A 23,613-nucleotide genomic window follows, 5' to 3' on the forward strand; every position below is an offset into this window, starting at 1 on the left:
ATTTTCAAATGGTAGACAAGACTTGATGGGCCAAATGGCCAAATTCTTCTCCTATATGTTATGGTCTTTTGGTCTCATAGTTTACAAAATTTCTCACCAGGTTGGTTATCAAAAATTTCCCCACACAACAAGTTTGATTTGTCCTTGCTTCATCCAGTGTGCTATGTTCTTGGGTTATGTCGGTGCTGTCACAGTGGTACTCAGATAATCATTTAGGAGTGTAAATCTCACTGCCTTACTGGTCACACTGTGGTTCTTCTCAGAAATTAAACAGTCAAGCATCTCCTCTGGTGAAATGACACCGTAGATCTGATGTGACTGATGTTTGAGATTCCCACGCACAGATCCTTTGATAATTCTGAACTCTGTAAATGGAATTTAGAAAAAATCAGTAGGACAGTACTCTAGAAGAGAGAATTTTAAGTTTCTTTTGTGAGTATTGTCTGAGTTGCAGTGCTCCTAACATCAATTTGAACGTCATGTTTTGGAATGAACTCTTGAAATTTGAGCAGAAAGATCAAGATTAATGTCCTCATGCAGTCCCAAATGACTGTTGCAATGTTGGAAATCGCACATTTCCCAATAATCTATACAATCATATACCTCAGATTAAACAGGTTACCTCCACTGGCCTCCCACATCAGTGTCCTAATCACATCAACCCCATGCTCGTAGTGATTTAGAACTAATTTGTTTGCACATTGTCCCAGTTCTGGCCTGAAGTGTCCACTCAGTTTCTCTGTCCATGGACTCTGCTTGACCAGCAGAGGATTTCCAGCATTTTGTGTTGGTATAAAAAGACTATCCTGAGAAAGGTGACTTAGGATCAGAATACGTGGAATTCTTTTGGGTAGAATTAAAAAAACTGCAAATGTAAAAGGATCTTGATGGTAGTTATATACAGGCCTCTGAACGGTAGCCAGGATATGGGTTATAAATTACAACAGGAGATAGAAAAGGCATGTGAAAAGAGCAATGTTATGAGAGTCATAGGACATTTCAATATGCAGGTAGGTTGGGAAATCAGGTTGGTGCTGGATCCCAAGAGAAGGAATTTGTAGAATGCCTATAAATTTGCTTTTTAGAACAGCTTATGGTAGAGCTCACTAGGGAAAGGCAATTCTGGATTGGGTATTGTGTATTGAATCAGATTTGATTAGGGAACTTAAGGTGAAGGAACCCTTAGGAGTCAGTGATCATAATATGATAGAATTCACCTTGCAATTTCAGAGGGAGAAGATAAAGTCAGATGTATCACTATTACTGTGGAGTAAAGAGAATTACAGAGGCATGAGAGAGGAGTTGGCCAAAGTTGATTGGAAGGGAACACTAGTAGGGATGATGGCAGAACAGCAGTGCCTGGAGTTTCTGGGGTCAATTCAGAAAGTGCAGGATAAATCTATCCCAAAGATGAAGGAGTATTCTAAAGGGAGGATGAGGCAACCATGGCTGACAAGGGAAGCCAAAGTCAGCAGCAAAGGAAAAAGGAAGGCACATAATATAGCAAAAACTTGTGGGAAGTTAGCTGATTGGGAAACTTTTAGAAACCAACAGAATGCAACTAAAAAAAACATAAGTAGCGAACATAAAATATGAAGGTGAGCTACCCAATAATATAAAAGAGAATACCAAGTTTTTAAAAAATATATAAAGTGTGAAAGAGTGGATATTGGACCATTGGAAATTTAGGTTGAAAAAGCAATATTGGGGGACAAAATAATGGCAGATGAACTTAATAAGTATTTTGTGTCAGTTTTCACTGTGGAAGGCACTAGCAGTATACCAGAAATTCAGGAGTATTAAGGGGCAGACATGAGTAATATCTATTACTAAGGAGAAGATCCTTGGCAAGTTGAAAGGTCTGAAGATAGATAAGTCACCTGGACCAGGTGAACTACACTCCAGGGTTCTAAAAGTGGTAGGTGAAGAAATTGTGGGGGCATTAGTAATGATCTTTCAAGAATAACTAGATTCTGGGATGGTTCCAGAGCACTGGAAAATTGCAAATTTAATTCCACTCTTTAAAAAAGGAGGGAGGCAGAAGAAAAATTATAGGCTGGTTAGCCTGACTTCAGTGGTTGGTAAGCTGTTGGAGTCCATTATTAAGGATGAGCTTTCAGATACTTGGAGGCACATGGTAAAATAGGTCAAAGTTAGCATGGTTTCCATGAGGGGAAATTTTGCCTGAAAAATCTGTTGGAATTCTTTAAGGAAATAACAGGCAAGATAGACAAAGGAGAGTCAGTGGATGTTGTAAACTTGGATTTCAGAAGGCCTTTGACAAGGTACCTGCTCACATGATAAGAGACCATGGTACTACAGGAAAGATACTAGCATGGATAGAAGATTGGCTGACTAGCAAGTGGCAAAGAGTGGATAATAAAGGGTGCCTTTTCTGGTGGCTGCCAATAACTGGTGGTGTTCCATAAGGATCGTTTTTGGGACTGGTTCTTTTCATGCTACTATAAATCAATGATTTGGGTGATGGAACTGACTGCTTTGTGGCCATGTTTGTGGACATTATGAAGATAGGTGGAGAGGGAGGTACTGTTGAGGAAGCAGGGATTCTGCAAAGGGACTTAGACAAATTGGGAGAATGGAAAAAAAATGTGGCAGATGGAATATAGTGCAGGGAAGTATATGGTCATGCACTTTGTAGAAGTGGAATAAAGGCTTAGACTGTATTCTAAATGGGGAGGAAGTTCAGAAATCAGATGTAGAAAGGAACTTGTGAGTCCTCATGCAAGGTTCCCTACAGGCTAACTTGCAAGTTGGTGGTAAGGAAGACAAGTGCAACATTAGCATTCATTTTGAAAGAACTAGAATGTAAGAGCAACGATGTAATGCTGAGCCTTTATAAGGCATTGGCCAGACTGCATTTTGAGTATTATAAACAGTTTTGGGCTTCCTAACTAAGAAAATAAGTACTAGCATTGGAGAGGGCCCAGAGGAGGTTATTAAGAATGATTCCAGTCATCAAAGGTTGTAAACTGTCAAGTTCCTAGCTGTAAACATAATCTACAGCTTGCTGTAGTCCAACCACTTGTACACTACGATCAAGACACCAGTGCCTCTACTTCCTGAGAATGTTAAGGAAATTCAGTATGTCCCAAATGAGGCTCACCGATTTTTACAGATGCACCATAGAAAGCATCTTCCGCAGATGCATTGTTTTGTATGGCAACTGTTCTGTGCAAGTCCACAAGATACTGCAGAGTTGAACACCGCCTCCCCAATGCAGAATCTGTCTACACTTTTCACTGCCTCGGAAAAGCAGGCAATGTAATCAAAGGCCCCTCCCACTGCAGACACTCTCTCTTCTCCCTTCTCCCACTGAGTAGAAGATACAAAAGCCTGAAATCATGCAGCACCAGGATCAAGGACAGCTTCTATCCCTGTGTTATGAGCCTGCTGATTCTTAAATAAGGGTTTTCCAGCAGCCCAATCAAACAGTGATTCATTAGCTAAGACAAATAAAAATAAGGTAGGGACAAATGGAGCGGCCATTGTATGAGTGAACTAGTGTTAGCGTGGGGAGGCTTTGGTGAAATACATATCTGGTACTTTTCTTCTTCATTGATTGTCTGTTAGTACAAAGTTAGAGCAGTAAGGATGGCTCCACGGGCTGGGTTGTGTTCTTTGTGTGAGATGTGGGAATTCTGAGAGAATTCCCTGAATAACCACATCTTCACTAGCGACCAAGCTGCAGCTTCTCAGAGAACATATCGAGGAATTGGAGTTGCAGCTCGATGACCTTCAGCTTATTCGGGAGACTGAGGGGGTAATAGGTAAGGAGGTAGTCACCGCTACATTAAGGCAGGTACCAAGGTGACTGTCGGGAGAGGGAAAGAAAATCGGCAGCCAGTGCAGAGCACCCCTGTGGGCGTTGCCCTGAATAAGAAGTATTCTGCTTTGGATACTGTTGGGGAAGACCTACCAGCAGAAGCCACAGTGACTGGGTCTCTGGCACTGTGGCTCAGAAGGGAAGGGGGAGGAAGAGGACTGCAGAATGATTGGAAATTCCATAGAATAGACATGAGATTTTGTGGACATGATAGAGACTATTGTTGCCTCCCAGTGCCGGGTCAGGGACATCTTGGATCAGTCCACAGCACTCTAAAGGAAGAGGGCGAGCACTGGTACACATCAGATAGGAAAAAAGATTGAATTCAGGGATTGAGGTAAAAAGCTGAAAAGCAGAACCTCCAGGGTTAGTCATCTTTGAATTGCTGCCTGTGCAATATGCCAGTGAGGATAAGAATAGGATGATTTGGCAGATGAATGCATGGCTGAGGAACTGCTTCAGGGGGCAGGGTTTCAGATTTCTAGATTACTGGGATCTCTTCTGGGGAAGGTATAACCAAAACAAAATGGAAGGACTACACCTGAACCTAAGGAGGAACCAATATCCTTGTAGGCTGGTTTACTAGAACTTTTGCGGAGGGTTTAAAGTAATTTGGCAGGGGGATTGGAACCAGAGTGATCAGGCTGAGGATGGGGTAGTTGGTTTACAAACAGAGACAGTGTATCTTGAGACTGTCAGGAAGAAAAGGCAGATTATAGAGCAAAATTGCAGTCAGTGGGATGAGTTGCAGTGTAATGGGGGACGAAATTGAAAAGGGTGACTGAGGGTGTTGAATGTATGCAGCATACAGAATAAGGTAGATGATGTTGTAGCGCAGTTAGAGATTGGCAAGCATGACGTTGTAGGTGACTGAAAGAAGATTGTGGTTGATATTGGAAGACACTGACAGTATGCCGGAAGTTCGAGACTGTCATGGGGCAGAAGTGAGTGCAGTTGCTATTACTAGGGAGAAGGTGCTTGGGAAGTTGAAAGGTCTGAAGGTAGATAGGTCACCTGGACCAGAGGGACTACACCTCTGGGTTCTAAAGAATTAGCTGAAGAAATTGTGGGGGCAGTACTAATTTCTTTCAACAATCACTAGATTCTGGCATGGTTCTGGAGGACCGGAAAATTGCAAGTGGCACCCCACTCTTCAAAAAGGGAGAGTCACAGAGGAAAGGAACTTAGAGGTCAACTAAACTGACTTCAGTGGTTGGGAAGATGTTGGAGTCAATTGTTAAGGATAAGGTTTCGGGATACTTGGTGGCACATGGCAAAATAAACTGGGTCTTCATGGTTTCCTTCAGGGAAAAATTCTTGCCTGATAAATCTGTTGAAAATCTTTTGAGAAAGTAAGTGGGGTAGACAACAGAGAATCAGTGGATGTTGTGTACTTGGATTTTCAGAAGGCCTTTGAAAGGAGCCACACATGAAGCTGCTTAGCATAAGATATCTGCATGGATAGAACATTGCCTGATTGGCAGGAGGCAAAGAGTGGAAATAAAGTGAGACTTTTCTGATTTGCTGCTGATAACTGGTGGTGTTCCGAAGGTGTTGGCATTGTGACCACTTCTTTTTAAGTTTATGTCAATAATTTGGATAACGGAGTTGTTGGCTTTGTGGCCAAATTTGCTGATTACATGAAGATGAGTGGAGGAGCAGAAAGTGTTGAGGAAGAGGGGAGGCTGCAGAAGGACTTTGGTAGAAGAATTTAAAATCGTAGAGTATTTTCCAAATGTGAAGAAAATTCAAAAATCCAAGGTGTAAAGTGACTTGGGAGTCCTTGTGCAAATTTTTCTAAAGATTAACATGCAGGTTGAATCAGTGGTAAGGAAGACAAATGCAATATTAGCATTCATTTCAAGAGACTAGAATATAAAAAACAAGGATGTAATGCTGGTGAGGCGCCACTTGGAGTATTGTGTGCAGTTTTGGGCCCATTATCTAGGAGAAGATGTGCTGACACAGGAGAGGGTTCAAAGGAGGTTCACGGAAATGATTCCAAGAAAGAAAAGCTGTGTTTGATGGCTCTGCGATTGTACTCACTGGAATTGAGAAGAATGAGGAGAGATCTCATTGAAATCTATTTAATATTGAAAGACCCAGATACAACAGAGAACTCTAGCACCAGAGGGCACAAACTCAGAATAGAGGGATGACCATTTAGAACACGGGAATTTCTTTAGCCAGAGGGTGGTAAATCTGTGGAATTTTTTGCCACTGGGGTCTGTGGATGCAAAGTCATTGGGTGTATTCAAGGCAAAGCTTGATAGACACTTGATAAGTCAGGGCATGAAAAGTTACGGAGGGAAGGCAGGAGATTGGGGTTGAGAGGGAAATGGATTAGCCATGATCATATGGAGGAGCAGACTTGATGGGCTGATTGGCTCAATTCCGCTCCTATGACTTGTGTCTTATGGACAAGAGATTTGGGATATCTAATCAACAGGAAGAATGAAGCTTACTTAAGATTTAGAAAGCAAGGATCATATAGGGCTCTAGGAAGTTACAAGGAAAAGGGCTGAAGAATAGATTTACAACAGCTACAAGAGGACATGAGAAGGCCTTGGCGAATAGGATTACGGAAAACCCCAAGGTGCTGTCTGCATAAGTGAAGGTGAATAGCCAGAGGGAGGATAGGACATCATTCACAGCAGGGAGAAACTTTTAGCAGTTTCTGAGTGTTGACGAGGTTTCATATGAGTGTCTAGGCCGTCACAGTCCCAGAGCCACTACGTAAAGCAGAAATGATGAAAATATGGGTAATGAGGGAAGATATTCTTTTACCTGTCCCATCTGGGAATTCCTTGGCGCAGTAACAGCAGGGAAAGAAAGGCCCTTGTCTTGCCCTTTGTGGGAAAGCATATTCCAATTCATCTACCCTGTTTAGACACAGCATGTTCACTCTGTGGAGTGGTCTTTTGTCTGCTCTCTGACTCCAATTCCAACCATCTTGCTAGGAAATCTACAGTCTCTGGTAAATTAAATTGACAATCCTGAAGTTAGAGTGCTGTATCAGAGGGACGTTAGAACCATGTGCATCTTTTGTTTTACAGAATCTTGGTTACCCCTTCCATGCTGGATGCAGCGATTTGAATATACATTGTCAAGGTAAGACTGCCGAGTCTCTCAAAAGCAGACGTGGCACTATATGCCTCATGATCAATTCCTTTTGGTGTACTAATGTGTTGGTGACGTCCCAGACCTGGAATATCTCACAATTAAGAGCCATCCATTTTACCTCCACGGGAGATTTCACCAATCATATTGGTAGCGGTGTACGTTCCACCTCACACCACTATCAAACAAGCTCTAGATGATCTGAGCAATGGGATCAACATGCACAAAACAGCGCACCCTGAAGCCTTCACCATCATTCTGCGGGCTTTTAACCCGGCCAGCCTGATAAAATCATTAAATAATTATCAACAAATCACCTGTAGTACCAGAGGAAACAACACACTGGACCACTGTTACACCAGCATCAAGAGTGCCTACCATGCTATTCCACGTCCACACTTTGGTAATTCGATCACCTGGCTGTACTCCTTCTCCGAGTATAGGCAGAGACTGAAGACTGCAATGCTGGTCGTGAGGACCAAGAAGGTATGGACTAGAGAGGCACAGTAGCACTTACAGGACTGTTCTAAATTGGTGGACTAGACTGTGTTCAGGGATTATCTTCGAGCCTGGATGAGTATGCCACTGACTTCATTAAGATCTGTGGATGAATGTGTGCTTACGAAAACTTACTGTACGTTCCCAAACCAAAAGCCGTAGATGAACCAGGAGGTTCATAGTCTGCTGAGGGCTAAATCTGTGACATTTAAGTCAGATGATCCAGGTCTGTATAAGAAAACCAGGAATGACTTGCAGAGCAACACACATCAAAGTTGCTGGTGAACGCAGCAGGCCAGGCAGCATCTCTAGGAAGCGGTACAGTCGACGTTTCGGGCCAAGACCCTAATGACTTGTAGAGGCTTATCTCAAGAGCCAATAAATAATTGCGGAAGAGGTTGGAGGTGACATCGGCAGGGTTTTTAGGACATTACTTCCTACAAAGTAAAACCCAATATCATGAGTGGTAGTGAAGCATCGCTCAGACGAGCTCAACACATTTTATATTCGCTTGAAAGGGAGGATAAAACCACAGCTATGAGGATCCCTGCAGCACCCAGTGACCCTGTGACCTCTGTCTCGGAGGCCGATGTCAGGCTGTCTTTCAAGAGGGTGAACCCTCGCAAAGTGGCAGGTCCCAATGGAGTACCTGGTAAGACAATGAAAACCTGTGCCAACCAATTGGCAGGGGTATTGAAAGACATTTTCAAACTCTCACTGCCACAGTTGGAAGTTCCCACCTGCTTCAAAAGGTCAACGATGATATCAGCGTGAGCTGCCTCATTGACTATCAGTAGCCACATGTACAGTAATGGGACGCTTTGAGAGGTTGGTCATGGCTAGAAGCAATACATGACTCAGGAAGGACCAGGACCCACTGCAATTTGCCTACCGCCACATTAGGTCTGCAGTAGATGCGATCTTAATGGCTTTTTACAAGGCCTTGGATCACCTGGACAATACAAGTACCCATGTCAGCTTGCTGCTTATTGACTATAGCTCAGCATTTAACACCATCATTCCTACAGTCCTGATCGAAAAGCTACAGAACCCAGGCCTCTGTACCTCCCTGTGCTTCCTTGCCTTCCTAACTGCAATACCACATTCTGTGTGGATTGGAAATAGCATCTCCCCCCCCACCCCCGTCACTGACAATTAACACTGGCACCCCACTGGGATGCGTGCGTAGCACTCTCTCTACACCCATGATTGTGTGGCTAGACATAGCTCAAATGCCATCTGTAAATTTGTTGATGATATAGCCAATTGTTGGCAGAATTTCAGAGGGTAAAGAAAGAGCACACAGGAAAGAGATATACCAGCTAGTTGGGCGGCGTTGCAGCAAGGATTTTGCACTCAACGTCTGTAAGATGAAAGAGCTGATTGTGGACTTCAGGAAGGGTAAGATGAGGAAGCACAAACCAATCCTGAAAGAGGGATAAGTGGAGAGAGTGAGCAATTTCAAGTTCCTGGGTGTCAATATCTCCAAGGACCTAACCTGGTCATAACATATCGCTGCAGCTATAAGGAAGGCAAGAGAGCACCTCTATTTCATTAGGAGTTTGAGGAGAATTTGGTTTGTCAATTAAAACACTTGAAAATCTCTACAAATGTAGCGTGGGGAGCACTGCATCACCGTCTCATCTGGGGGCGGGGGGTGGGATGCTACTGCACAAGATTGAAATAAGTCGCAGAAACTTGTAAAATTAGCTCGGTAATATCCAATACATCTTCAATGAGTGGTGCCTTAGGAAGACGGTGTCTATCATTAACGATTCCCACCGCCCCAGATGCTCTCTTCTCTGTTACTGTCCAGAAGGAGGTACAGAATCCTGAAGACACACACTCAACAATTCAGGAACAGCTTTTTCCCCTCTCTCATCTGATTTCTGAATGGACACTGAACCCATGAACACTACCTCACTACTTTTTTATTTGTTTTTTGCACAAATTTTAACTTTATTATTTAATAGATATATATATATATACACACACACACTTAATGTAACTCAGTTTTATCTCTATATTTACTTATCATGTATTTCACTGCACTGTTGCCGTTAATACATTTCATGACATATGCCGGTGATATGAAATCTGATTCTGATTTTGCTCTCTGTGGGACAGGCCATTACTTCTCACAAAGCAAAACCTAACATTGTGAATGGCTGTGATGCTTCGCTCCCAGATGAGCTCAATGCCTTTTATGCCCACTTTGAAAAAAAAAGAATAAAACTACAGCTATGAGGATCTCTGCAGTTCCCAGTGTCCCTGTCATCTCTGTCTGGGAGGCCAATGTCAGATTGTCTTTCAAGAGGGCGAAGTCTCGCAAGGCGATAGGTAGGGCTCTGAACTCCTGTGCCAACCGGCTGGCAGGTGTGTTCAAAGACTTTCCAATTTCTCATTGCTACAGTCAGAAGTTCCCTCCTGCTTCAAAAGAACAACAATTTACTCGTGTCCAAGAAGAGCAGGGTGAGCTGCCTTAATGACTATTGTCCGGTAGTGTCACATCTACAAATTACAACAGGAATCTGGAATGATAACACAAAATGTTGGAAAATATTGTTTTATGTTTATTTAGAGATACAGCACTGCAACAGACCATTCCGGTCCAAATTAACCCTCAAACCCGTAAGTTGTTGAAATGTTGGTGGGAACGAGAGCACCTGGAACAAACCCACGTGGTCACAGGAGAAGGTACAGACTCCTTACAGTGGTGGGAGTTGAACCCAAGTTTCTGGCACTCTAATAGTGTTAACACTATTTCCTTCACTACCGTGCCACCCTACACTCAGCAGATTAGACAAGAACTTATCGGGATAAACAAGAGAAAATCTGCAGATGCTGGAAATCCAAGCAACACGCACAAAATGTTGGAGGAACTCAGCAGGCCAAAGCTCTTCATCAAGACCAGAGAAAAAAAGATGAGTCAGAGTAAGAAGTTGGAGGGAGTGGAGGAATAAACACAAGGTGAAAGGTGAAACTGGGAGGGGGAGGGGTGAAGTAAAGAGCTGGGACGTTGATTGGTGAAACCAATCCTTGATGGATAGCCCTCTATCTTTTTCCTTGTGGTTCTTCCTCCCCTCCCCTCCCAACCTTCTTACTCTGACTCCTCATCTGTTTTCTCCAGTCATGATGAAGGGTCTTGGCTCAAATGTACTCTTTTCCATAAATGCTGCCGGGTCAACTGATTGGGATAGATTGTTTGCGGGGAAAGGTGTGCCTGGAAAAAGTTCGAGCTTTTAATCAAGAGTTCTTTGTCTGCATATTCCTCTTAAAGTGAAAGGCAAGGGAGGCAGGAGAAGGTCAATGAGACCACCACAAGACTGGAGGAGCAACATCTCATATTCCTGAGTCCTTCCAAATTGACAGCATGAACACTGCTTTCTCTAACTTGCAGTAATTTCTCCCTCCCTCCCCTTCTCTTTCCATTCCCCATTCTGGCTCCTCTCTTAACCCTACTGCCTACCTGCCCATTTTGTGCCCCTCCTTCCCTTTCTCCCATGGTCCACTCTGCTCTCCTATCCAATTCCTCCTCCTCAGCTCTTTACGTTTTCCACATATCACTTCCCACCTTCTCACCATCTTCCCTCTCCCCCTCACCTGCCAGCTGGTAGACCTCTCCCTCCCCCCATCTTTTATTCTGGCTTCTTCCCCCGTCCTTTCTAGTCCAGATGAAGGTATCGACCCAAAACATCACGTTTATTCCTCTCCATAGATGCTGCTGACCTTGAGTCCTGCAGCATTTTGTGTGTGTTGCCGTACATAACGATGGATTGAGGCTCTAGTCGGTAGAAAGGAGCAGGCAAGCATCAAGTACAGGCAGCTGGGAATAAGTGAATCCCTAGAGGACTATAGGGGATGCAGGAGGGGACTCACGGTGGAAATCAGAAAGGCAAAAAGTGGGCACAAAGATAGCTTTGCCAGAGAAGATTATGAAACATCCAGAGAAGGGGAAATGAGTACTTAGAGAAACACATAAATGCTGGAGGAACTCAGCAGGTCAGGCACCATCCCTGGAGAGGAATAGACAGTCGACATTTCGAGAATAGGGCCCCTCCAAGACTAAAGAAGACATATTTGTGCGGAGCTGTGTGGGATCAAGAGAGGAGAAAGAAGGAAAATGGAAATGGACACCAAACATGGTGAAACATTCACAGAACTCTTTTGAAAGGGTTGATACTGATGTGGGAAAATCCTCATTCAGTCAATGGTCTCACAGAGAATGTGCATACTATTTTTAGTCAGCTAGTTAGCACACAACTTTGGAGAAAGCTTGATGCCTTTTCCTTGAATGTTGCATGAATATTTGTTTCCTGGGACTGGTTCCTCAGTACAGAACTGTTTTAGTATGGTGAGTAAATGAAGTGAAGCAAACCGGATTGATCACGCAGCAATGTGCTCCAACGATTACGTGCACACTATAGTCTAATATTTTTAAATATATAATGGGCCCCTTTTCTTTATTTTGTATTATATAGTATTATTGTGTTTGTTATAGGGAGATGAGGCTGAGTACAGGGCTACGGTAGGAAACTTTGTAACGTGGTGTGAGCAGAATTATCTGCAACTTAATGTGAAAAAGACTAAGGAGCTGGTGGTAGACCTGGAGAGCTAAGGTACCGGCAACCCCTGTTTCCATCCAGGGGGTCAGTGTAGAACATGGTGGAGGATTACAGATACCTGGGGATATGAATTGACAATAAACTGGACTGGTCAAAGAACACTGAGGCTGTCTACAAGAAGGGTCAGAGCCGTCTCTATTTCCTGAGGAGACTGAGGTCCTTTAACATCTGCCGGACAATGCTGAGGATGTTCTACGAGTCTGTGGTGGCCAGTGGGATCATGTTTGCTGTTGTGTGCTGGGGCAGCAGGCTGAGGGTAGCAGACACCAACAGAATCAACAAACTCATTCATAAGGCCAGTGATGTTGTGGGGATGGAACTGGACTCTCTGACGGTGGTGTCTGAAAAGAGGATGCTGTCCAAGTTGCATGCCATCTTGAACAATGTCTCCCATCCACTACATAATGTACTGGTTGGGCACAGGAGTACATTCAGCCAGAGACTCATTCCACCGAGATGCAACACAGAGCGTGATAGGAAGTCATTCCTGCCTGTGGCCATCAAACTTTACAACTCCTCCCTTGGAAGGTCAGACATCCTGAGCCAATAGGCTGGTCCTGGACTTATTTCCTGGCATAATTTACATATTACTATTTAACTATTTATGGTTTTATTACTATTTATTATTTATGGTGCAACTGTAATGAAAACCAATTTCCCCCGGGATCAATAAAGTTTGACTATGACTATGACTATAACTAGTTTGTCAATACAATTTCAATTTATTTTATACTGCTGTGAGTTATATTATTGCTTCCTGGTGGACAGTAAATTTGCATGGGTGTGTCAGTATTCATATAGGTAATAGTCCTACTTTCCCTTGAAGGGACATTTAAACTTTTCTGTTTGTGTTTACTCGAATCATATTTACCCTAGACATCACAAACAAGAGAAAAGATGCTGGAAATCTTTAGCCTAGACATGTTTATTTATTGGAAATGGCCTCTCCGTTGTTACTCCATGCATTGTTGAGTTATGTTGCTGTTAGCTTGTATTCACAGTAACAGCTAACTCAGGATGAGCCTGCGGTCAGAGGGACAGTCCACATTACACCAGAGGATGTGCTGAGTGTCATAGAGTCTGTCGAGGCAGATAAATCTCCAGAACATGGTCAGGTAGGTAGGAAGCTAGAAAAGAATTTGGCTGAGGTGAGTTGTGACGGGTGAGATCAGGAAGACAATAGGGTGGCTAATGTTGTACCTTTATTAAAGAAGGCTGGAAGAGAGCCCTGGGAATTATGGACCACTAGGCATGATTATGGAGACTGTTATGGTAGAGAGGGCTCATCCAGCAAGGACACCCAGGTAGAACTCAGGTGTAAAACAAAGTGCAATCACCATGATTATAATACCACAGTCTTTTGAAACGTCAGCACCCCCCCCCAACATTGTCCTGAGCTGTGAGTGTCCCCACCCCACCACTGCAGGGTATTGTGGGGGGGGGGGGTCAGAGCAGGGGATAAAACACAACGAGCCCAGGTACTGAAGGCCAGCTGGTCTGTGAGAGGTCAGGATCAGGCCAGCGGGGGTGGGGGAGGGTGTGTGCCTACCACATCAATATCAGGGTGACGCCCTTCCCAAGCCTTCATCAGTGCCCATCCCAGTGGGTCGTGTGAAGAAGACACGAGAGACAGTAGATAGAGTCTGAGTCTGAGTTATAAGGCACTGTGACAAGTCCTTGGGCCCAACTGCTCCAGAGTGACTCATCCAATTTACGAACATCTGGCCCATATCCCTCTAAACCTATCCTGTCCATGAAACTGTTCCAATGTCTTTCTGACACTGTTAATGTCCCTGCCTGCAACCAACAACCTGTCTCTGAATGTGAACAAAAGAGACGGTTGTTGACTTCAGGAGGACATGGAACAATCACTCTCCGCTGAACATCGACGACTCCTCCGTAGAGATCTTTAAGAGCATCAAATTCCTTGGTGTTCACCTGGCGGAGAATCTCACCTGGTCCCCCACCACCAGCTCCATAGCAAAGAAAGCCCAGCAGCGTCTCTACTTTCTGTGAAGGCTGAGAAAAGTCCATCTCTCACCCCCCCTGCTCCCCACATTCTACAGAGGTTGTATTGAGAGCATCCTGAGCAGCTGCATCACAACCTGGTTTGGAAATTGCACCATCTCGGATCGCAAGACCCTGCAGCGGACAGTGAGGTCAGCTGAGAAGATCATCGGGGTCTCTCTTCCCGCCATTACAGACAATTACACCACACACTGCATCCGCAAAGCAAACAGCATTATGAAGGACCCCATGCACCCCTCATACAAACTCTTCTCCCTCCTGCCATCTGGCAAAAGGCACCGAAGCATTCGGGCTGTCACGACCAGACTATGTAACGGTTTCTTCCCCACAAGCCATCAGACTCCTCAATACCCAGAGCCTGGCTTGACACCAACCTAACGTCCTCTACTGTGCCTATTGTCTTGTTTGTTATTTATCGTAATGCCTGCACTGTTTTGTGCACTTTATGCAGTCCTGGGTAGGTCTGCAGTCTAGTGTAGTTTTTGTGTTGTTTTACATAGTTCAGTGTAGTTTTTGTATTGTTCATGTAGCACCATGGTCCTGGAAAACGTTGTCTCGTTCTTACTATGTACTGTACCAGCAGTTATGGTCAAAATGACAATAAAAAGTGACTTGACTTGATTCTCCCACTTCCTCTACATTGTGAGCCAGACACCCACCACCCTCTGTGTGAAAAACTTGCCCCTAATGAGCTACTTCAATCCTTCTTTGTCTCACCTGAAACAAATGCCCTCTGGTTTTACACTCCCCTACCCTGATACATTATGGGAATTTAAGAAACTCTTAGATAGGCACATGGATGATAGAAAAACGCAGGGCTATGTAGGAGGGAAGGATTAGATTGACCTTAGAGTAGCTTAAAATGCCAGCACATTGTGGGCCAAACAGCCTGTCGTGTTCTACGTTCCATCCTGTCTCTCTTTATAACTCAAGCCTTCCAGTCCTGGTGTCAGCTTCTGAATCTACTTTGCACCTTTGCCTTCTTAAAATTATCCTTCCACAGTTTTATGACCAGAATTGTACATAAATACCACGTGTGGTCTCACCCATATCTTGTGCAAGTGCAACTCCCCTGACTCGTGCGCTCAATCCCCTGACCGCTGAGGGTTAATGTGTGAAACGCATTCACCCCGCCCCCCCCGCCATCAACCCACGATGCCACTGTCTGCAAAATCCATACATAGAGGTCACTCTGTTCTCCAATGCTCCCCAGGACACTGCCATCCACTGTGCAAGTCCGGCCCTGGATAACCTCCACCCCTCCCCGCCCTGCCAATCCTTTGCCCACTTTCCCAAGTGAACCACATAGTGAACGCCGAAAGAGTTCAGCGGGTCGAGCATCGTCTGTGGAGGCAAAAGGTAGAAGTTGACGTTTCAGGTCGAGACCCGGCATCGGGCGATGCAGACCATCGATTCACGGCTGCTGGACCCTCACTGGGTTGTGCTCCCTGCTTTGTGTCACCATCTTACCAGAGATAAAGGCCATTCTGTCCCTCCCAGCTACCCCCACCAGTGAGCAAGATCATGGCTTTTCCTGCACTCCGACATCCCATCATCCCTTTACATCGGGAGTATCCCACTGAAGTTCATGACCTCTCATTTTCCCACATTTGACTCCATCTGCCACGTTCTTGCCCGTTCCTTCAGCTTGTCCGCATCCCCTCCAAGTCTCTTCACATCGTCCTCAGGCCCAGTTCATGCACACAGAACAGATTTATTTACGAGGGGTGGTTGATAAGTTTGTGGCCTAAGGTAGAAGGAGTCAATTTTAGAAAACCTAGCACATCTATTTTTCAATTTAGTCCAGCGGTCGTGGAGCATACGGATCTTGGACCTCCAGAAAGTGTCCACAGCAGGGGTGATTGATAAGTTCGTGGCCTAAGATAGAAGGAGATGAGTTATTAACTTCAAACTTTTGGCATAATCACTCAAAGAGTTGAACTGCATTTACATGTAACCAGAGCTGTATAACTCATCTCCTTCTACCTTAGGCCACAAACTTATCAATCAGCCCTCCTATAATTCATGCAGAACACAAGGGTACCTGCAGTTCCAGGGGAAACAACCCAAACGTGCCCAGTAACCAGGGTCCAAACCTGGATGTGATCAACAGCAGCAATAACTGCAGAATCAGTTCCTGCAGTCACTTGTGAACTCACCACTGTCTCAGAGCCGCCCTGTTTAAATGCCCCACGTATGAACCACACATTTAAACAGTCCCTTTAGTGTGAGCTCGTTGGTGCCTCCAGAGGTGAGACGATCGAGCAAAGTTCTTCCCACATTCAGGGCAGGTGAACGGTCTCTCCCCAGTGTGAACTCGCTGGTGAATCAGCAGATCAGCTGAACGAGTGAACCCCTTCCCGCACTCGGAGCAGGTGAAGGGTCTCTCCCCAGTGTGAATTCGCCGGTGTGTCAGTAGCTCTGACGATCGAAAGAACCCCTTCCCGCATTCGGAGCAGGTGAACGGCTTCTCCCCGGTGTGAACCCGCCGGTGAGCCAGCAGCTTAGATGACTGTGTGAATCCATTCCCACAATCAGAGCAGGTGAACAGTCTCTTTCGAGTGTGCGTTTGTTGGTGTATCAGTAAGCTGTATGACTGAGTAAACCCCTTCCCGCACTCGGAGCAGGTGAAGGGTCTCTCCCCGGTGTGAATTCGCTGGTGCCTCAGGAGCTCAGACGGCCGAATGAACCCCTTCCCGCACTCGGAGCAGTTGAAAGACCTCTCCGCAGTGTGCACCCGCTGGTGAGCCAGCAACTTGGACAATTGGGTGAACCCCTTCCCACACTCAGAGCAGTTGAAGGAACTCTCCCCGGTGTGAACTTGCTGGTGAGCCAGCAGCTTTGATGACTGGGTGAACCCCTTCCCACACTCAGAGCAGGTGAACAGTCTCTTCCGAGTGTGAATTTGCTGGTGTATCAGTAGGTTGTAAGACTGAGTGAACCCCTTCCCACACTTGGCGCAAGTGAACGGCCTCTCCCCCGTGTGAGTTTGTTGGTGCCTCAGAAGGACAGATGACTGAGTGAACCCCTTCCCGCACTCAGAGCAGATGAACGGCCTCTCCCCAGTGTGAATTCGTTGGTGTGTCAGAAGGTCATATGAACGAGTGAATCCCTTCCCACACTCGGTGCAGGTGAAGGGCCTCTCGCCAGAGTGAATTCGTTGGTGTGTCAGAAGCTCATATGACTGAGTGAACCCCTTCCCGCACTCACAGCAGATGAAGGGCCTCTCCCTGGTGTGAATTCGTTGGTGTATCTGAAGATTGTACGATCGACTGAACCCCTTCCCGCACTCGGCGCAGGTGAAAGGCCTCTCACCTGTGTGGACTCGCTGGTGCATCTGAAGGTTGTACGAACAAGTGAACTCCTTCCTGCATTCAGATAGTCTCTCCCTGGTGTGAACTTGCTGGTTTATCAGTTTATCTCAGTCAAAGGAATGAATGTTTCACTGGTGCAGAAACAAGGATGTGGTGATCACGTTCCCAGTCACAGATCAGGTGAGCTCACCTCCCCCAGCGTGTCACACAAGGCCTCAAGGTTTAGTGGGTGTTTCTTTCCCAATCTGCACTGCATTTCCTACTACTTCATGGCTTGTCTGAAGCTGGTTCCTGACCTTACACAAGTGGTTTCTCCCCTCCCCACCGTAGACAGTGTCTCACTCCCCAATGTGTCACGGTTGGTGCCCTGCAACAGCCCTCACTGCCTGGGGTCTGAAGTGAAACAAACCAGCATCTCTCCTTCCACGTTCACAGGCCGATGATATTCAGGTGCTGGGGAGCTGAGTGGGGTGTAGATCTGATGTGATATTCTGTCCGAGATACCCAGTCGCAACTCCTCCACCTTTGATGTCCTGTAAAAAGACACAAAAATCATCAGTAAGTACAGGGTAGTGACTCAGAACAGCTCACTATAGTTGTAACATTTAAGAGAAGTTTAGATTGGTACATGGATAAGAGGGGTAGGGAGGGCTATGGTCCAGATTCTTTTAGAAGGGACTGGGCAGAAGACCAAGCTAGCATGTAATAGATGGGCTGAAGGGCCTGTTTTATGCTATAGTACTCTATAATCATCCTGCCTCTGGGTCAACCCATGAACTCATTCTTTGCTCTCTTTCCACTATTTATTTAATTTTTAAATCATTTCTTATTGTAATATATAGTATATGTAAGGTATAGCACTGTACTGCTGCCACAAAACAAGAAAATTCACAACATATGTCAGTGATGATAAACCTGATTCTGAAATCTTTACAAATCATTACTGGGCCTCAGCTGGTCTATAAGGAAGGACATCGAGGGATCCGTGAGATTGTAATACAACTGTAATGCTATGGGGATCATGATTATCTGGAGTGATTGCAGCAGCTAGTGAGATTCTCCAATGAGCAGAGACTAAATAGATATGTTCAAATCGATGAGCTTTTTCTAGAGGAAATCAGGAAAATAACGCAAGTGGCAGTGTGATATTCATCCCTTTACCTCTGATCTCTTCCTTCGCTGCACCTTCCCTGCACTGACCCCGTTTCTTTCGCCCCTCAGTATGGAGAGCAGAACAGTACAGCAGGTGAACAGGCCCTGTGACCCACCATGTCTGTGCTGACCGTGATGCCGATCCAAACTAATCCCGTCCCCTTGAACAGGATCCATCCGACCCCATTCCCTGCCTTTCACACATCTGTCTAAACGTTCCAGTTGTATCTGCTTCCCATCACTTCCCCGGCAGCCCATTCCAGGTACCTTAATATCCATTGATCTTTCCCTTAATTGCACTCACAGACTCAACCTCGAGGGCTGTCTGGGGTGGACTCTTACCGCAGACTGAGATGGAGATCACGCTCGTTTGCAATATTCCAGAAACCATCTCCCCAGGGCCTCGATACACTGAGTGGCTACATTAATAAGTACACCTGCTCATTAATGCAAACATCTAATCAGCCAATGATGTAACAGCAACTCAATGCATAAAAACATGCAGACATGGTCAAGAGTTGTAGTTCAGTCCAAACATCAGAATGGGGTAGAAATGTGATGTAAGTTAGTGTGACCATGGAATGATTGTTGGTGCTCTGACTTTTATGACTGAGGATTGGATGCGGATATTGAAGTTGGTTAACTCTTCTTCAATTTGTGCTAGCCATTCATTGATTCAATTTAAAATTGTACATCGTTATCATTTGACAAAGGACAGACTTTCTAAAATCTTTCCTAATGTTGATAGTCATTGTGATAGATGTAAAACTGAGATAGCTACACTGACACATATGTCTTGGTCTTGTTCTATATTGGGACAGTTCTGGAAATCGGTTTTCTCAACAACTTCTAAAGCACTTAAAATTAATCTACAACCTAATAAATTAACTGTGCTTTTCGGAATAGTTCCTCAAAATATTCATGGTATTTCTGTGTCTGACCAACATGTTATTGCATTTGTTACATTGATAGCTCGGAGGGCCATTTTGTTGAAGTGGAAGGATACATCAGCTCCCACTTTGTCACAATGGTTCTCTCAAGTGATGCTATGTCTTAGTTTGGAGAAAATTAGAAGTCGAACCTTTGAACCTTTATTTGATTTTGAGAAAAGATGGGGCTCATTTGCTCGTTATTATCATTTGAGTTAATTGATATAATTTTTCCATGATCTAATTGTAAATTTTTTTAGTATATTTTCTTTTCTCGCTGGCTTCTTAGAAGCTTTTTGTATGACGCATGGCTCTGGGGTTGTACACCTAGTGGGTTCTCTTTTTTTCCTCACTTTTCTGCTCAGTAGGTTTTTTGTTATCACAAAATTTTGTTTTCAATCTTTAAGATGATGGATTTTTTTTGAGGCATTGTAGGTGTTGTTACTTCGATGTACTCATGTTATTTTTCCTATATGTATATACAATAAAAAGATTTGAAAAGATTGTTGGTGCTCGCAGTATCTTATGGATGAATGTATATTATATACATTCTCTGACATTGAACTCAACCATTGAAACTGTCTGCAGAGTTTACAGAAAATGGGGCGAAAAACAGAAAAATCTAATGAGCAGCAGTTCTGTGGGCAAAAGCACCTTGTTAATGAGAGTAGTCAGAGGAGAATGGCCAGACTGGTTCAAGTCACAGGAAGGCGATTTTGAAATACTTCCGTCATCTTAATTGTTTGCTGTACCTACACGTTCACTTTCAGTGAATCATGTACAAAGTTCCCAGCTCTCTCTGAACACCCTCCCTCTGAATCTGTAGTCATTTAAAAAGTAATCTACTGCTCCGTTTATCTTACGAACCCACTGACAGGCAGGGTCACAGAATTCATTTTATTTGGATGATGATGTAGGTAAGTGGATCAACAAATTTGCAGATGACACCAAGATCGGGGGTGATGTGGACAGTGAGGAAGATGATCATGGCTTGCAGAAGGATCTGCATCAGCTGGAAAAATAGGCTGAAAAATGGCAGATGGAATTTAATGCAGGCAAGTGTGAGGTGTTGCACTATGGGAGCACAAACAGGGTAGGCCTTACACAGTGAGTGGTAGGGTACTGAGGAGTGTGGTAGAACAAAGGGACCTGTGAATGCAGGGCCATAATTTGTTGAAACTGGCATCACAGGTAGGTAGGGTCGTAGAGAAAGCTTTTGGCACAATGGCCTTCATAAATCAAAGTACTGAGTGCAGAAGTTGGGATGTTATATTGAAGTGGTCTAAGACATTGCTGAGGCCTAATTTGGAGTATTGTTGCAGTTTTGGCCATCTACCTACAAGAAAGAGATTAATGAGGTTGAAGGATTATAGAGAAAATTTACCAGGATATTGCCGGGTCTGGAGGACCTGAGTTATAAGGAAAGATTGAATAGGTTAGGACTTTATTCCTGAAAATGTAGAAGATTGAGAGGAGATTTGAAAGAGGTACACAAAATTATGAGGGGTATAGATAGGGTAAATGCAAGTCTTTTACCACTGAGGTTGAGTAGGACTATAACCAGAGGTCATGGGTTAAGGGTGAAAGGTTAGATGTTTAAGGGGAACATGAGTGGAAACTTCTTCACTCAGAGGGTCGTGAGAGTGTGGAATGAGCTGCCAGTATGAGTACATGCAAGCTCAATTTCAACATTTAAGCTATGTTTGGATAGGTACATGGATGGTAGGGGCATGGAGGGCTATGATCCCGGTGCAGGTCGTTGGGAGTAGGCAGATTCAATGGTCTCAGCATGGACTAGATGGGCTGAAGGGCTTCTTTCTGTGCTGTACTTCTCTATGACTCCGTTACATTTCATTTACCCTATTCTCACCCACAAGGGGTAGCACCTCTGGTGAAGGTTATCACGTCCATTCTGGGACAGCTCGCTCACCTCTGGACACTCAGCTCTCTCGTGTGGCTCCAAGTTGTTGTTTGCTTGTGATAGTGGCCACACCCCAATACGCTGCTTTGACAGGCAGGAGAGTTTGCCAGAGAGAAGTTGTAAACACCAATAAACTGCCTTAGGGACCCTGGCTCCAGATTTCTTCCTCGGGGTTTACTCTCGAAGCCTTTCCCATGGGTGGATATGGCCGCAAGGTAGCGGAGGTTTAAAATCAGAGTTTCTTTCCCCTAGGCAGGCTGCCTACAATGACGATGAGCCCCATCTGCCCAAACTAACCTAGAAATAACCTGTTTATTCCTAATCTTTCGATTTATTTCTATTTTGCAATCCAAATTTCACACCAGTATAATATTACCAACCCCTTGATTTTTCATTTTAATGTTTTTAAAAGTGGTACAGCACAGTAACTGGCCTTTCTGAGAAAAAGAGCCATTCCACTCTATTACACCCATCTGACCAACTAACTTATAAACTGTTCATCTTTGGAAAGTGGGAGCAAGCTGACACACCAGAGAAAATACTTTACTTTATTGTCGCCAAACAGTTGATACTAGAGCATACCATCATCACAGCGATATTTGATTCTGCGGTTCGCACTCCCTGGAGTACAAATCGATAGTAAATAGTAAAAATTTAAATTATAAATCATAAATAGAAAATAGAAAAATGGAAAGTGAGGTAGTGCAAAAAAGCCAAGAGGCAGGTCTGGATATTTGGAGGGTACAACCTAGATCCGGGTCAGGATCCGTTCAGCAGTCTTATCACAGTTCTCAAATCTGGCCATATGAGTCTTCAAGCTCCTGAGCCTTCTCCCGGAGGGAAGATGGACGAAAAGTGTGTTGGCTGGGTGGGCCGTGTCCTTGATTATCCTGGCAGCACTGCTCCGACAGGGTGCGGTGTAAAGTGAGTCCAAGGACGGAAGATTGGTTTGTGTGATGTGCTGCGCTGTGTTCATGATCTTCTGCAGCTTCTTTCGGTATTGGACAGGACAACTTCCATACCAGGTTGTGATGCACCCCAGAAGAATGCTTTCTACAGTGCATCTATGAAAATTAGAGAGGACTTTAGGGGACAGGCCAAATTTCTTTAGCTTTCTCAGGAAGTAAAGGCGCTGGTGGGCCTTCTTGGCAGTGGACTCTGCTTGGTTGGACCAAGTCAGGTCATTTGTGATATTGACCCCGAGGAACTTAAAGCTTTTGACCTGTTCCACTTGCGCACCACCGATGTAAATGGGGTCATGTGGTCTGCTACTCCTTCTAAAGTCAACGACCAATTCCTTCGTCTTGCTGACATTGAGGGATAGGTTATTGTCTTCGCACCACGCCACCAGGTTCTTAATTTCCTCTCTGTACTCAAACACATCATTACCGGAGATGGTCACATGAAATGTACAAACCCCTTGCAGAAAGTGAAATAAAATGAACCCGGATCACTGGGTTGTAATTGTGTTCCTCCCCCCACCCCCACCATATTTTGTTTCGGAACTTTGTGTGGTATCTTTCATTTGGAAGTGCAAATACACTATCCACCTTTTCTATTCTAGTTGCAACACCAACAAGACTAGAAAGATGTAAATAACCATTTTCTTATCATAAATCTATGTTAGAATTAAAGAGATAGAGCACAGAAAAATGACCTTTTACCCAAATACATGCTAACCAAATAAACTAAATCTACATTCATTCTCCCCTTATTTTATCTAGATCAGATTTTTTTCCGTTATTTACTAGCAGTGTAACTCAGTTCCTCTTTATCCGGTCTAAGTTCCGGCTCCAGCCGCTGGGTGCTGAGATTTGGGTATGGAGAGCTCGGCAGGTCTGGAAGCCTCCCCACCAGCTCACAAATCGTTTGCATCTGCGCCGAGTCTGTGAAATAAATGGCCGCCTAGTTACCCACAATCCCGCGCACGGAAGCACACGCCGTCACGTACATTCCAGGCCAGCAATGGGGACTCGGGACGGACAGTCCCAAGGCGGGCGCTGGGAGACAGGGGTAAGGAAGGTTTAATATCACCGCGGAGGCTCGCAATATTTGAGGCGCCCGTACCGGTTCTTTCCCTCGTTGGGGCGATTCCTTAATGTTGGTTAATCCCCGGCCCAACGCTTGGCTCCAAACCGCTGCCCAACTTCTGGCTGAACCGAACTGTACGATTGGAGGCGTC

General features: G+C 44.7%; 1 protein-coding gene across 2 annotated transcripts; it reads right to left on the reverse strand.

The window, feature by feature from the left end:
- Nucleotides 1-325: 325 nt before the first annotated feature.
- LOC134352766 (gastrula zinc finger protein XlCGF8.2DB-like) lies at nt 326-23,613 on the reverse strand. 2 transcript variants are annotated; one of them, XR_010019458.1, is made up of 3 exons: nt 23,499-23,613; nt 16,275-17,962; nt 326-365 (listed from the first exon to the last, which is right to left on the reverse strand). XR_010019458.1 is itself a non-coding variant. In XM_063060201.1 (2 exons), the coding sequence occupies exon 2, from the start codon at nt 17,450-17,452 to the stop codon at nt 16,325-16,327; it is 1,128 nt and encodes a 375-aa protein (XP_062916271.1). In that variant the 5' UTR covers nt 17,453-17,962; nt 23,499-23,613; the 3' UTR covers nt 9,638-16,324. The 2 variants fall into 2 exon arrangements, 1 of the variants encoding a protein (XP_062916271.1); XM_063060201.1 differs by lacking the exon at nt 326-365 and having other exon boundaries at nt 9,638-17,962.

This window comes from Mobula hypostoma, chromosome 10, assembly GCF_963921235.1.
Source record: "Mobula hypostoma chromosome 10, sMobHyp1.1, whole genome shotgun sequence".
In the NCBI taxonomy this organism is placed as follows: Eukaryota; Metazoa; Chordata; class Chondrichthyes; order Myliobatiformes; family Myliobatidae; genus Mobula; species Mobula hypostoma.

Excerpts from the sequence above, each read along its gene's own strand:
- LOC134352766 (XM_063060201.1), bottom strand. The coding sequence starts at position 17,452 with ATGCACCAGCGAGTCCACACAGGTGAGAGGCCTTTCACCTGCGCCGAG.